Source organism: Perca fluviatilis, chromosome 2 (assembly GCF_010015445.1).
Source record: "Perca fluviatilis chromosome 2, GENO_Pfluv_1.0, whole genome shotgun sequence".
Classification (NCBI taxonomy): Eukaryota; Metazoa; Chordata; class Actinopteri; order Perciformes; family Percidae; genus Perca; species Perca fluviatilis.
The window spans coordinates 6773530-6785083 of record NC_053113.1 but is presented as its reverse complement, the minus strand read 5'-3'; the positions used below and the strand labels follow the sequence as shown (position 1 = coordinate 6785083).

The window sequence follows — 11554 nt, the reverse complement described above, 5'->3', positions numbered from 1 at the left end:
CCAAGTACTTCTTGTAGGTGATTTTAATATCCATGTGGACGTTGACAATGACAGCCTTAGTACTGCTTTCAACTCATTACTGGATTCAATCGGTTTCAGTCAGAGTGTGCACAAGGCGACACACTGTTTTAACCACACCCTCGACCTTGTGCTGGCATATGGTATTGAAATTGAGGATTTAATAATATTTTCGCAGAATTCGGTATTATCAGATCATTCTTTAATCACTTTCGAATTCTTACTACCTGATTATATTAAATTAGATAAAAGCTCCTACACCAGATGCTTATCTGACAGTGCTATAGCTAAATTTAAAGAAGATATTCCAACAGCATTCGACTCTATGTCATGCCTTAACATAACAGAGGACCTGTATGTTAACCTCAGTCCCTCTCAAATTGATGCATTTGTAGACGGTGTTACGACATGCCTACGGACGACCTTAGACTCCGTCGCTCCCCTGAAAAAGAAGATGATGAAGCAAAGGAAACTAGCACCTTGGTATAACTCCCCAAACTCCAGAATTAAAACAAATCTCGCGAAACCTCGAATGTAAGTGGCGTTCCACCAAGGTGGAAGAATCTCGTTTGGATTGGCAAGAAAGTCTCAAAACCTATAGGAAGGCCCTAAGAAAGGCCAGATCAGACTATTACTCATCACTAATAGAAGAAAACAAGAACAACCCAAGGTTTCTTTTCAGCACTGTCGCCAGGCTGACAGATAGCCACAGCTCTACTGAGCCATCTATTCCTCTAGCTCTGAGTAGTGATGACTTCATGAGCTTCTTCAATGATAAAATTACAACAATTAGAGATAAAATTCATCACCTTTTACACTCAACTTCTAACGGTTCACCTTTAAACGCAGAGTCGTTAGAAATAAAGACTAGTCTCGACATATACTTAGACTGCTTTTATCCTATAGATCTTCAACAATTATTGTTAAAGATATCCTCAGCTAAGCCATCTACCTGTCTCTTGGACGCATCCCAACGAGACTACTCAAAGAAGCATTACCTGTGGTTAACACCTCATTACTAGATATGATCAATATGTCTCTATTAACAGGTTATGTACCACAGTCATTTAAAGTAGCTGTGATAAAACCTCTTCTGAAAAAACCCACGCCGGATCCTGAGGTCTTAGCAAACTATAGACCTATATCTAACCTTCCTTTTCTATCCAAGATCCGTGAGAAGCTGGTTGCTAATCAATAATGCGATTTTCTACATTGCAACCGTTTATTTGATGACTTTCAATCAGGATTTAGAAAGAATCATAGCACAGAGACGGCACTGGTGAAAATTACTAACGACCTTTTAACTGCTGCAGACAAAGGTCTTGTCTCCATTCTTGTTTTACTAGATCTTAGTGCTGCATTTGACACAATTGACCATGCGATCCTGTTACAGAGATTGGAACACTTGGTTGGCATTAAAGGAATTGCTCTGAGTTGGTTTAGGTCCTATTTCTCTGATCGATCTCAATTTGTGAATGTTAATGATAAATCCTCCAAGTACGCTTAAAGTTAGCCATGGGGTTCCTCAAGGCTCAGTGCTTGGACCAATTCTATTCTCCTTATATATGCTTCCTCTAGGCAATATTATTAGAAAACACTCAATTAACTTTCACTGTTATGCGGATGACACCCAATTATACTTGTCAATCAAACCAGACGAAACCAGTCAGCTAGCAAAATTTCAAGAGTGCATTAAGGATATAAAAATCCTGGATGACCTATAATTTTCTGATGTTAAACCCTAACAAAACTGAAGTTATTGTGCTGGGCCCTAAACACCTCCGAACTTCATTATCTAGAGATATAGCTACTCTGGATGGTGTTGCCCTGGCCTCCAGCACCACTGTTAGAAATTTAGGAGTTATCTTTGATCAGGATATATCCTTTAATGCCAATCTAAAACAACCCTCAAGAACAGCCTTTTTTCATCTTCGTAACATTGCCAAAATTAGGAATATCCTGTCTCAAAACGCGCTGAAAAACTAGTCCATGCATTTGTTACTTCCAGGCTGGACTATTGTAATTCCCTACTGTCAGGTTGCTCAAATAAGTCTCTTAAGACTCTCCAGCTGATCCAGAATGCTGCGCGTGTTCTCACAAGAACTAAGAAAAGAGATCATATTTCTCCTGTATTAGCTTCTCTGCATTGGCTTCCTGTTGAATCCAGGATTGAGTTTAAAGTCCTTCTCTTGACCTACAAAGCTCTAAATGGTCTAGCACCATCATATCTAGAAGAGCTCCTAATACCCTATTGTCCTACTAGAGCACTGCGCTCCCAGAATGCAGAGTTACTGGTGGTACCTAGAGTCTCTAAAAGTAGAATGGGAGCTAGAGCCTTCAGTTATCAGGCGCCTCTCCTATGGAACCAGCTCCCGATCTGGGTTCGGGGGCAGAAACTGTCACCTCATTCAAGAATGAACTTAAAACTCTCCTATTTGATAAAGCTTATAGTTAGGGAGTGAGGAGTTGCAGTGTTCACCTAACTGGCCCAACTGCTTCTCTTCATAATTGTTAGATTAATAATACATAACAAAGTAGAGGGAGGCAGGCCAGCCAAGCCAGATCCGGCAGGGGGGAGAGTTCTAAGCCCGAAAAGGCTACCTCTCCTTATGACCTGTCTCTCTTAGTTAGTTACCTGTTATAGTTACGCTGTTATAGTCCTAGACTGCCGGGGACTTCCTTCCTTTGACACACTGAGCTGCTCTCTCCTCTCCCTTTCTATTACTGTTTCTATTACTGTTACTATTACTATTACTATTTGTGTGCAGCCCGTCCCAGAAATGCTTGTTACTAATCCTAGCTTCTGGGGAGTTTACTCCCGGGTCCTTATGCTTTTTTCCCCAGCGTATTTCGCTGGAGAACGTTGGCACCAAGACCCTGGTTGCAGCTGTCGCCGTGGTCCTGCTGCACTCCCTGCTAAGCTCAGCGATGCCCTGCAATGTCATGCTGCGTCCTGCTGAACCCTGCAGCTTCCCTGCATCCAGTCACTGTTCCATTATTAATGTGACTACTATCGCCACTGTTCATCACACCGGCTTAAACCGTCAGCACCGCCCACCAAGAGCCTGGGTCTGTCCGAGGTTTCTTCCCAAGAGGGAGTTTTTCCTCGCCACGTTGTACTGCTTGCTCTTGAGGGAATTACTGGAATTGTTGGAATTGTTGGGGCTTTGTAAATTATAGAGTGTGGTCTAGACCTACTCTATCTGTAAAGTGTCTCGAGATAACTTATGTTATGATTTGATACTATAAATAAAATTGAATTGAATTGAATTGAATTGAATTGAAATTGAATTGAAGTGCACTTCGTAAACAATGCGAAAATCAAACTGTTGATATAAAGTACCCTTCTGACATTTATTGGCTCCTATTTTGGCAATGCTGTCACAGCTAAAAAGAACATGTTTAAATCAAAAAATGAATTGAATCATGACGACAAAATCAAAAGTCAATTAGAATGGTGGATTAGGAGAATCTTGACACCCCTAAAACCTTTCAAATCCAATGAAATCAGAATCAGAAATACTTTATTGATCCCTGAGAAGAACTTGGGTACCTGGTGTTAAACAGAAGATATGTTTGAGACTGACAAGCCTTTTCACCCTGTCACCATACTCACATGCTTGTCCCCTAGTTTGTTCTAGTAATATCAACAAGCTGATGGATCATCACAGCCATCTGACCTTACAGAACGTGTGTTCAGTGCTTTTTGTGAGACTTATTTAGGTTGTTTTAAGTAATACCGCTGTTAGAATTATGGCACCACAGCAAGAAGACCCTGGGTTTGGGGCGACCTCTAGCTCACCCAGTAGAGTGTGGTGTTTGGTGTTTTAAGCCCCCAATGTCGCCTGGTAGGCACTAGGATTAGGCAATGTTTATGGTTAGGTTTGGGGTTAAGGTTAGGGTTAGGTGCCTTGAAGTCGATGGTCGCAGCGCTGCCTTGAAGTTGACATTGGGCGCTTAAAACACCATTGAGCGTATATAGCGTGCGCGCCATATAGGCTGATTCCTTGGCAGTGGCCCAGGTTTGAATATGTTTGCTTCAAGCTGTCCTGTCAATTAAAAACCATAAAAGCCCAAAATAATCTTTGCAAGCAAAGAAGGCCCTGAGTTTGATTCCATGAGCTGGCTGGGATTTTTTTGAGGGGAGTTTGCATGTTTTTCCATTGGTTCCACGGTTTCCTTTAACAAACCAAAGACATGTAGGTGACTTAAAATTGATAAGGCCTGGTGGACCACCATGCTTGCAATACACTGTTGGTAACCCTGCCTCGATACAGCACTTCCATATCAGTTTAATAGAACGAGGTATCGTCTGTTTATTTGATAGTATTGAAATCATCCTTAGAGGTTTTGAAAAAAACTTTGTATATCATAACACCTTGATACCCATAAGGTGCACCGAGCCTAACCACTGACAACCAAAAATGGGAATAGAGTACGGGTGGATAAAAGTGACACAATCAAAACATTAGTTGGTATTGAAGTAAGACCATAAACTACCAACTAACCAAAAGAAGGCGCTCTACAAAGATTACATTTTTGCTGGCATTAATTAAATATGAGTATCAGTCAGTGGGTCCTTTCGTAATGAGGTCACTCCACTGTGGGCGTCCTCTGACTTCTTTTAAACTTCAAGACAAAGCTTTCAGCTTAATTAGGAGGGCCTCACCGTCTACAGCAGGTGAAAGCTCACATTTACACAGTGTCACAAACTACTTCTCAACTATCTACTTCTAACCTAAGCATTATATTCACACAGGAAATGGTAAATTATGATGACTCTATTTAGTACTATTATGCCGGCCACTGTTTATTTGTGCTTGATGTATTGGCTGCAAATTGTGTCAAACAAGCAGATGTTTAAAAGAGGCACATTATAACCGACACCGCAACTAAAAATGTAACAAAACTTTTGCTTTGTGTGTACAGCGGTAGATTTGCTGTGAACCAGAACAAGCCTCATGATAAACTCCACTCAGGTTTCATATTTCATACTTGGTGCCTACTTTGACACTGGGCTGTTTAAATACCTATGTTTCATGATTGTTATGTCACTATATTTTTTTATTATTTGTGCTAATCTTTTGCTGATTGTGGTTATCTGTATGAACAGAAGCTTACATGAACCTATGTACATTTTTCTGTGCAGCCTGTTTGTAAATCAACTGTATGGTAGTACAGGGTTGTTTCCATTCCTTCTGGTTCAGATCCTCTCTGACATTCACACTGTTTCTGCTCCATTCTGTTTCCTGCAGATTTTCTTTGTGTACTCGTATGGAAGTATAGAATTTTTAAACTTAGCCGTCATGTCTTATGACAGATATCTCGCTATCTGTTATCCTCTACAATATAACACACGTATGACAAATAAGAAAGTTGCCAGCCTTATTGCCATAACATGGTCACTCGTATTTTTTGTGAATTTTTCTACACTGCCTTTGATTGTTCCTCTGCACCTGTGTGGGAACATCATCAACAAAGTGTACTGTGACAACCATTCTGTTGTAAAACTGGCCTGCTCTGACACGACAGTCAATAACATTTATGGACTCATTGTTAGTGCCTTGTCAGTCTTTGTTCCTCTAATTTTGATCCTTTACACTTACATGAAAATCTTTAAAGTGTGTTATTCTGGTTCTAAACAGACCAGACAGAAAGCTGTCAGTACCTGCACACCTCACCTCGCTTCTCTGATCAACTTTTCTTTTGGAGCTTGCTTTGAAATATTACAGAGCAGGTTTAATATGAGCAGTTTACCCATTATGGTGCGCATTTTTATATCGTTATACTTTCTTACATGCCCGCCACTCTTTAACCCTGTAATGTACGGCCTGAAACTGTCTAACATCCGTGTTGCATGTAAAAATCTTGTAAAAAATGTAGGCTTTTAGTATTTAGCAGCCACCTAACAGATGTGGGCCTTTGTATTGTTCTGTGCATTGTGTTATCATCTTAAACAACTAACAAACACAGAGATATGACGTCCACAGTAGTAATGCGGTCAAGTTTATTTTTACAGCACATTTTATATGACAAGAGTAGACTCAATGTGCTTGAAAATACAACGTAAAATTTCATACATGACAAAAATATATTTTTTTGTCATTTGTATTTTGATCAACACTTTTAGTGTACAGAAACTGAAGGTGCTTAATTGTCCAATAAATAAAAATGTTTGTTCCCTTCAGTCATTTTTAATACACAGTATAAATATCAATGGGGGGAGCTGTTTATTTCACAAAAAATATGTAATTATATATACATGTTACCAATATTTGTACAAACTCATCTAAGAAGGTCACTCAGTCTCAGATTTGTGGCACATCAGGATGACTTTGATTAAAATCACTGTCACATTCATTGATTGTGTTATTATTTTTTTCAGGCTGCACATCATTCTGTCCAATATCAATCAAAGGTGAATTTATAAACTTCATTTGAAATTATTTATGAGTGATGGATTACATCACCTTTTAGCATCATCTCCCTGTTCATGATCTTTTAATTTTATCCTGAATTGTGAAGTACTTTGTAAACTCAAAATATATTGAATCACTATAAACTCACTATAAATATAATACCTTATTGATCATCCTTCTGTCTGTGTACCATTAATAATAATAATAATAATAATAATAATAATAATAATAATAATAATAATAATAATAATAATGACGATAGAGATTTTACTGTGATGGTGTGCAGAAACGTGATGAATAAGTGATACAGACGCTATAAATAGCCACAGCTGTGCATGCGGTCACGGATAATGACAGAAGCTGTGGCATGTTGGGAAACTGAATTTTCTTACTATATAATAGGCATATTTCTAACTGACAGGTCTAATTAGTGGTTATTTGAGGGCATTTCTAAGTGGGGAGTGGAAATGAGGCCTGTGTGTGCACCTAGCTCCACAAAGATTCAGATTTATAAAACAGAACCAGGCTCTAACAGTGTGTCTAGAGATTGTAAAGCCCTCTGAGGAAAATTTGTTTGTGATTTTGGCCAATATGAATACAATTCAGTCAAGTATTCAGGCAAATGTTGAGAATTTTATTTTTAATATGCTAATGCTGTTATGTCCGTAACATGGGTGATCATCCTTCCATCCATCAGTTTACTGCTGCTTATCTGGGGTCTGCCGGCTAAAAAAAGGTAGTTCAGACATCCTTCTCCTCAGCAACATTTTCTACATCCTCAGATGAGCCAGATGAGATATATACTCCCTCCAACAAGTTCTGGGTTCTGCCCCAGGGTCTGCTACCAGTTGGATGAGCACGAAAAACCTCAGAAGGAAGGCACCCAGAAGGATCCTGATCAGATGCCTGAATAACCTAAACTTCCCTTTTAACACTAAGGCTATTTTAGGTACGTTGAGTACGATTTCATGTTAGCAATTATGTTCCGTACCTAGTGCACTTGTATTATCTTTTAAACTATTGTTTGTTAGTGTTCGTTGGCCTGTATAGACTGGGAAGCTGCAAATTAATTGCCCATTGGAATTTAATAAAAGTGTCTTAACTGAACTGAATCTATCATTTGTTTATGTAATGATAGAAAAGCATGCTGCAGATGGACCTTCCTGGCCCAGAGACTGGCGGAACAGCGAGGTGAAACTCCACGGCGGTCCTACGCTGTCGTCTGATATAGTGGCATAAGTATTAAATTGAGACCGTCTCATAACAGATTAAAAACTACTTGTAGTTGTTTTGAATAGTACTCCACTTCCAGTTGTGGAACAGTTCGATTTTCATACTTGATGGTAATCATGCCAGCGTACACATGATCTAAAATTTGGGGTCAAGTGTACTCTGATCCGTTCCGGGTCCCTGATGTGAAAGCCCCCTAAGGATCAGTGGCTCTACTTTGAACTCTCTCCGGGAAGTCTCCTTACCCTCTCTTAGGCTAAGCCCAGCCACCCTACAGAAGAAAATCCTTTCAGACAATTATGTCACACAATCTCAATCTTTCAGTCACTACCCAAAGCTTATGATGATAGGTGGAGGTTGGAATGAAGCTCTACTGGTCAATTAAGAGTCTTTCCAGCTGACGTTGCACCATTCCACTTTTGATCTTTTGCTCCATTTTACCCTCACTCGTGAGCAGGTCCCCAAGACACTTGAACTCCTTAACTTGGGGAACTCTCAACCACGGCTCTACTACTCGAGCCCAGTCTTTCAAATTATGCTCAGCTGAATTTAGTGTAGGGTGACAACCAGAGACGACTAATTTTGTACTGCTTATAGTTTAAGCTTGGCACAACATATGGGCAGAAGAATTTAACCCAGCAGACTGGGCTTCATGTCCTGTTCTTGTCCCGCGGGTCACTCAAATGTCTTGTTTTGTCCACAAATCAAAGATATTCAGTTTATTGTCACAGAGGAGCAGTACTCTACAGTGACGAAGTACACATACTTTGTTACTGTACTTAAAGGTACTGTAGGTAGGATTGTGAAGATCCAGGATTTAGCCAAACAATGTGAACATCGACAACTTCTCAGTCCCTCCCCCGCTTTCTGCTAAAGCCCAAAACTGTCTCCTAAGCTCCTCCCCCCACAAGGGAGAATGAATGTGTGTGCATGAGCAGGGATTGACACGCAGTTAGACACCCCTCTGGCCCTGATTGGTGCATCTGAACAGTGAGATACCCTCCCTGGCCCTGATTGGTGCATCTGAACAGGGAGTGGTGGATTTTTGCAAATCTCACTCCAGGCTGTAGGTGGAGCCAGAGGAGCTGGATTTATTTTAAATGACCTGCTTCATGTAGTTCTACTGGAACATAGGGTCAGTTTCAGCAGATATGACAAAAAGTTAGTTTTATTAGTCTTACCTACTGCAGCTTTAAGTAGAATTTTAACGTATCTGTACTTTACATTTCTTTTATATTTCCAGAAACTTTTACTTTTACTCCACTACATTTCCCCTGAGCGTCTTAGCTACTCATTACTACAAAACAAAATCAGCAAAAATGTGCAAGTTAATGAACGCTCCATTCCAGTTGGTGACCTAATGCCTGTTTGTTGCCAAGTGAAAAAAAAAAAGGCCAAAACTAAAGAAGAAGCATAATGACATGGCATGGTAACAGACGATGATCACCCCGACAACAGTGGTGATGAAGCTAATGTTTGGCCATAAAGTTCATAATCAAAGTTTTTTAACTTTGACTTCTAATACTTAAGTACGTTTCATATCAGAAAATTACTTCTGATACTTAAATACAGTAAATATCAGATACTTTGAGACTTTTACTCAAGTAATATTCTAAAAAGTGACTAACTTCTTCCAAAGTTCTTTTCTGGTAAGATACTTGTACTTTTACTTAAGTATTGCTTTCAATTACTTTATACAAGACTGCAGAGGAGAGAAGAAACTAAAAAATATTCATATATTTAACAAGCTGCAATCAGAGAACCTTTATTTTATTTCATTATAGGAAAATACTTCACACTCTAGACAGGTGCGTTAGAGATGGACGAGCAGGTCGAAAGTTGGCGAAGAAACTCCTGCCCACTGTCTAACATGCAAAGAAGAAATGTAATGGCTGGCAATGTGTCCGTACCTTTATTAGGCAAAATGATTATGATTGTGCCTGATGAAGGCCTAGTACCGAAATGTTGCCAGCTATTACATTTATCTTTGCAAGTTATACAGTGTGCGGGAGTTTCTCTGCAACTTTTTTTTTTACTGATTCATTGATTATGAAAATAGGTGTAGTACCTTCATAGTTGAAAACTGATTGATTAATCAATTAATCTTTGCAGCTCTAGTAGGATGTTGACCGAGCGTCAGTGTTTGACGAGTTGGGAGTGAGAACGGGTTGGCCTTGCACTTTCATTGTAGGTCTATAGGCTAAGCAGGACATTTCTATGCTAGATACCTTGGTTTCCCTGTGTCTGTCCTTGTGACTTTTGAAGTGATGGAAAGTAACTAAGTACATTTACTTGAGTGTTGTACTGAAGTACAATTTGGAGGTACTTGTATAAACAGCAACAGAGGTTGAAAAGCTGAGTTAGTTAACTTTATTTTTCACAAAATAAAATGCGCAGTTCTACATTAGAGAACTTCTAATGTCTAATGATTACATCAAAGATAATAAGTAAATCTGTTGAACAACTTCATATTAATAGCCTACATTTGCCATCAGACTTTTGCCTACGACACGGATTTTGGACATTTTGAGGCCATACATTACAGGGTTGAAAAGTGGCGGGAATGTAAGAAAATATACTGATAAAAATATTCGCATCATAATGGGTACATTGCTCAAATTAAACCTGCTCTGTAATAATTCAAAGCTGGCCCCGACAGAAAAGTTTAAGAGTGAAGCGAGGTGAGGTGTGCAGGTACTGACAGCTTTCTGTCTGGTCTGTTTGGAACCAGAAAAACATACTTTAAAAATATTCATGTAAGTGTAAACGATAACAATTAAAGCCCCAAAGATTACACCAAAAGATAAAATAAGCCCCAATGCATTAACTATATGTGAATCTGAGCAGGCCAGCTTCACAATAGAGTGGCCATCACAATAAACTTTGTTAATGACATTCCCACAGAGCCGGGAATGGGAGTGCAAATATATACTATAAACAATACATGCAATCAAAGGGTATAACCATGTTAGAGCAATAAGAGTGGCAATCTTTTTAGATGTCATACGAGTGATATATTGCAGAGGATAACAGATGGCAAGATATCTGTCATAAGACATTGCGGCTAAGTTTAAATATTCAACAGCTCCATAAGTGTGTACACAATAAATCTGGAGGAAACAGAAGGGAGCAGAAACAGTGTGAATGTCAGAGAGGATCTGAACCAGAAGGAATGGAAACAACCCTGTACTGCCATACAGATTATTTACAAACAGGCTGCACAGAAAAATGTACATAGGTTCATGTAAGCTTCTGTTCATACAGATAACCACAATCAGCAAGGCATTTACACTGACAATGAAAATATATAAAGCCATGACAATCATAAAATATAAGTACTTAAAAGGTCCTGTGTCTAAGTAGGCAGCAAGTGTGAAATATGAAACCTGCGTAGAGTTCATCGTGATTATTCTTTAGGTTGACAATGATTCTACTGTACACATCAATAAATAATTATGTTACCTTTTGTTAGAGATTTGTAAAAATATTAAGTAGCTTCAACTTGGACTTGTTTGGCACAATTTGCAAACATAAAGCACACATTAACAGAAGTCAGTGTAGTAAAGCCAAACAGATTAACTATCATGGCAATAATTGTATAAAACATCCCTGGGTGGACCATTTTCTTTTCAAAGTCACAATAATGCTTTGGTTAAAATATACAAAACCAGTCAGTGACATTGTGTGAATTCACCTGCTGCCCCACTAAAGTCATCCTGTGAGTCCCGTCTAACTGAGCGAAAACTCTGCTTCAAAGTCTTATAAAACATCTGAAGAGGGAGGACACCCGCAGCAACAGTGTGACCTCAGAACCAAAGGTCCCAATGATTAAACACTTTTTTTAATTAATGTCAGCAAAAATAACTCTTTATAGTCTGCTTTTTGTA

The 11554-nt window shown here is 39.1% G+C and overlaps 2 protein-coding genes across 2 annotated transcripts; one reads left to right on the top strand and one right to left on the bottom strand.

Moving 5' to 3' along the window:
- The first annotated feature begins 4979 nt into the window (after positions 1 to 4979).
- Positions 4980 to 5909, top strand: LOC120545506 (olfactory receptor 11A1-like). Its single transcript, XM_039779893.1, has one exon. The coding sequence runs from the start codon at positions 4980 to 4982 to the stop codon at positions 5907 to 5909; it is 930 nt and encodes a 309-aa protein (XP_039635827.1).
- Positions 5910 to 10138: 4229 nt separating this feature from the next.
- LOC120545500 (olfactory receptor 10J4-like) lies at positions 10139 to 11068 on the bottom strand. Its single transcript, XM_039779880.1, has one exon. The coding sequence runs from the start codon at positions 11066 to 11068 to the stop codon at positions 10139 to 10141; it is 930 nt and encodes a 309-aa protein (XP_039635814.1).
- Positions 11069 to 11554: the final 486 nt, after the last annotated feature.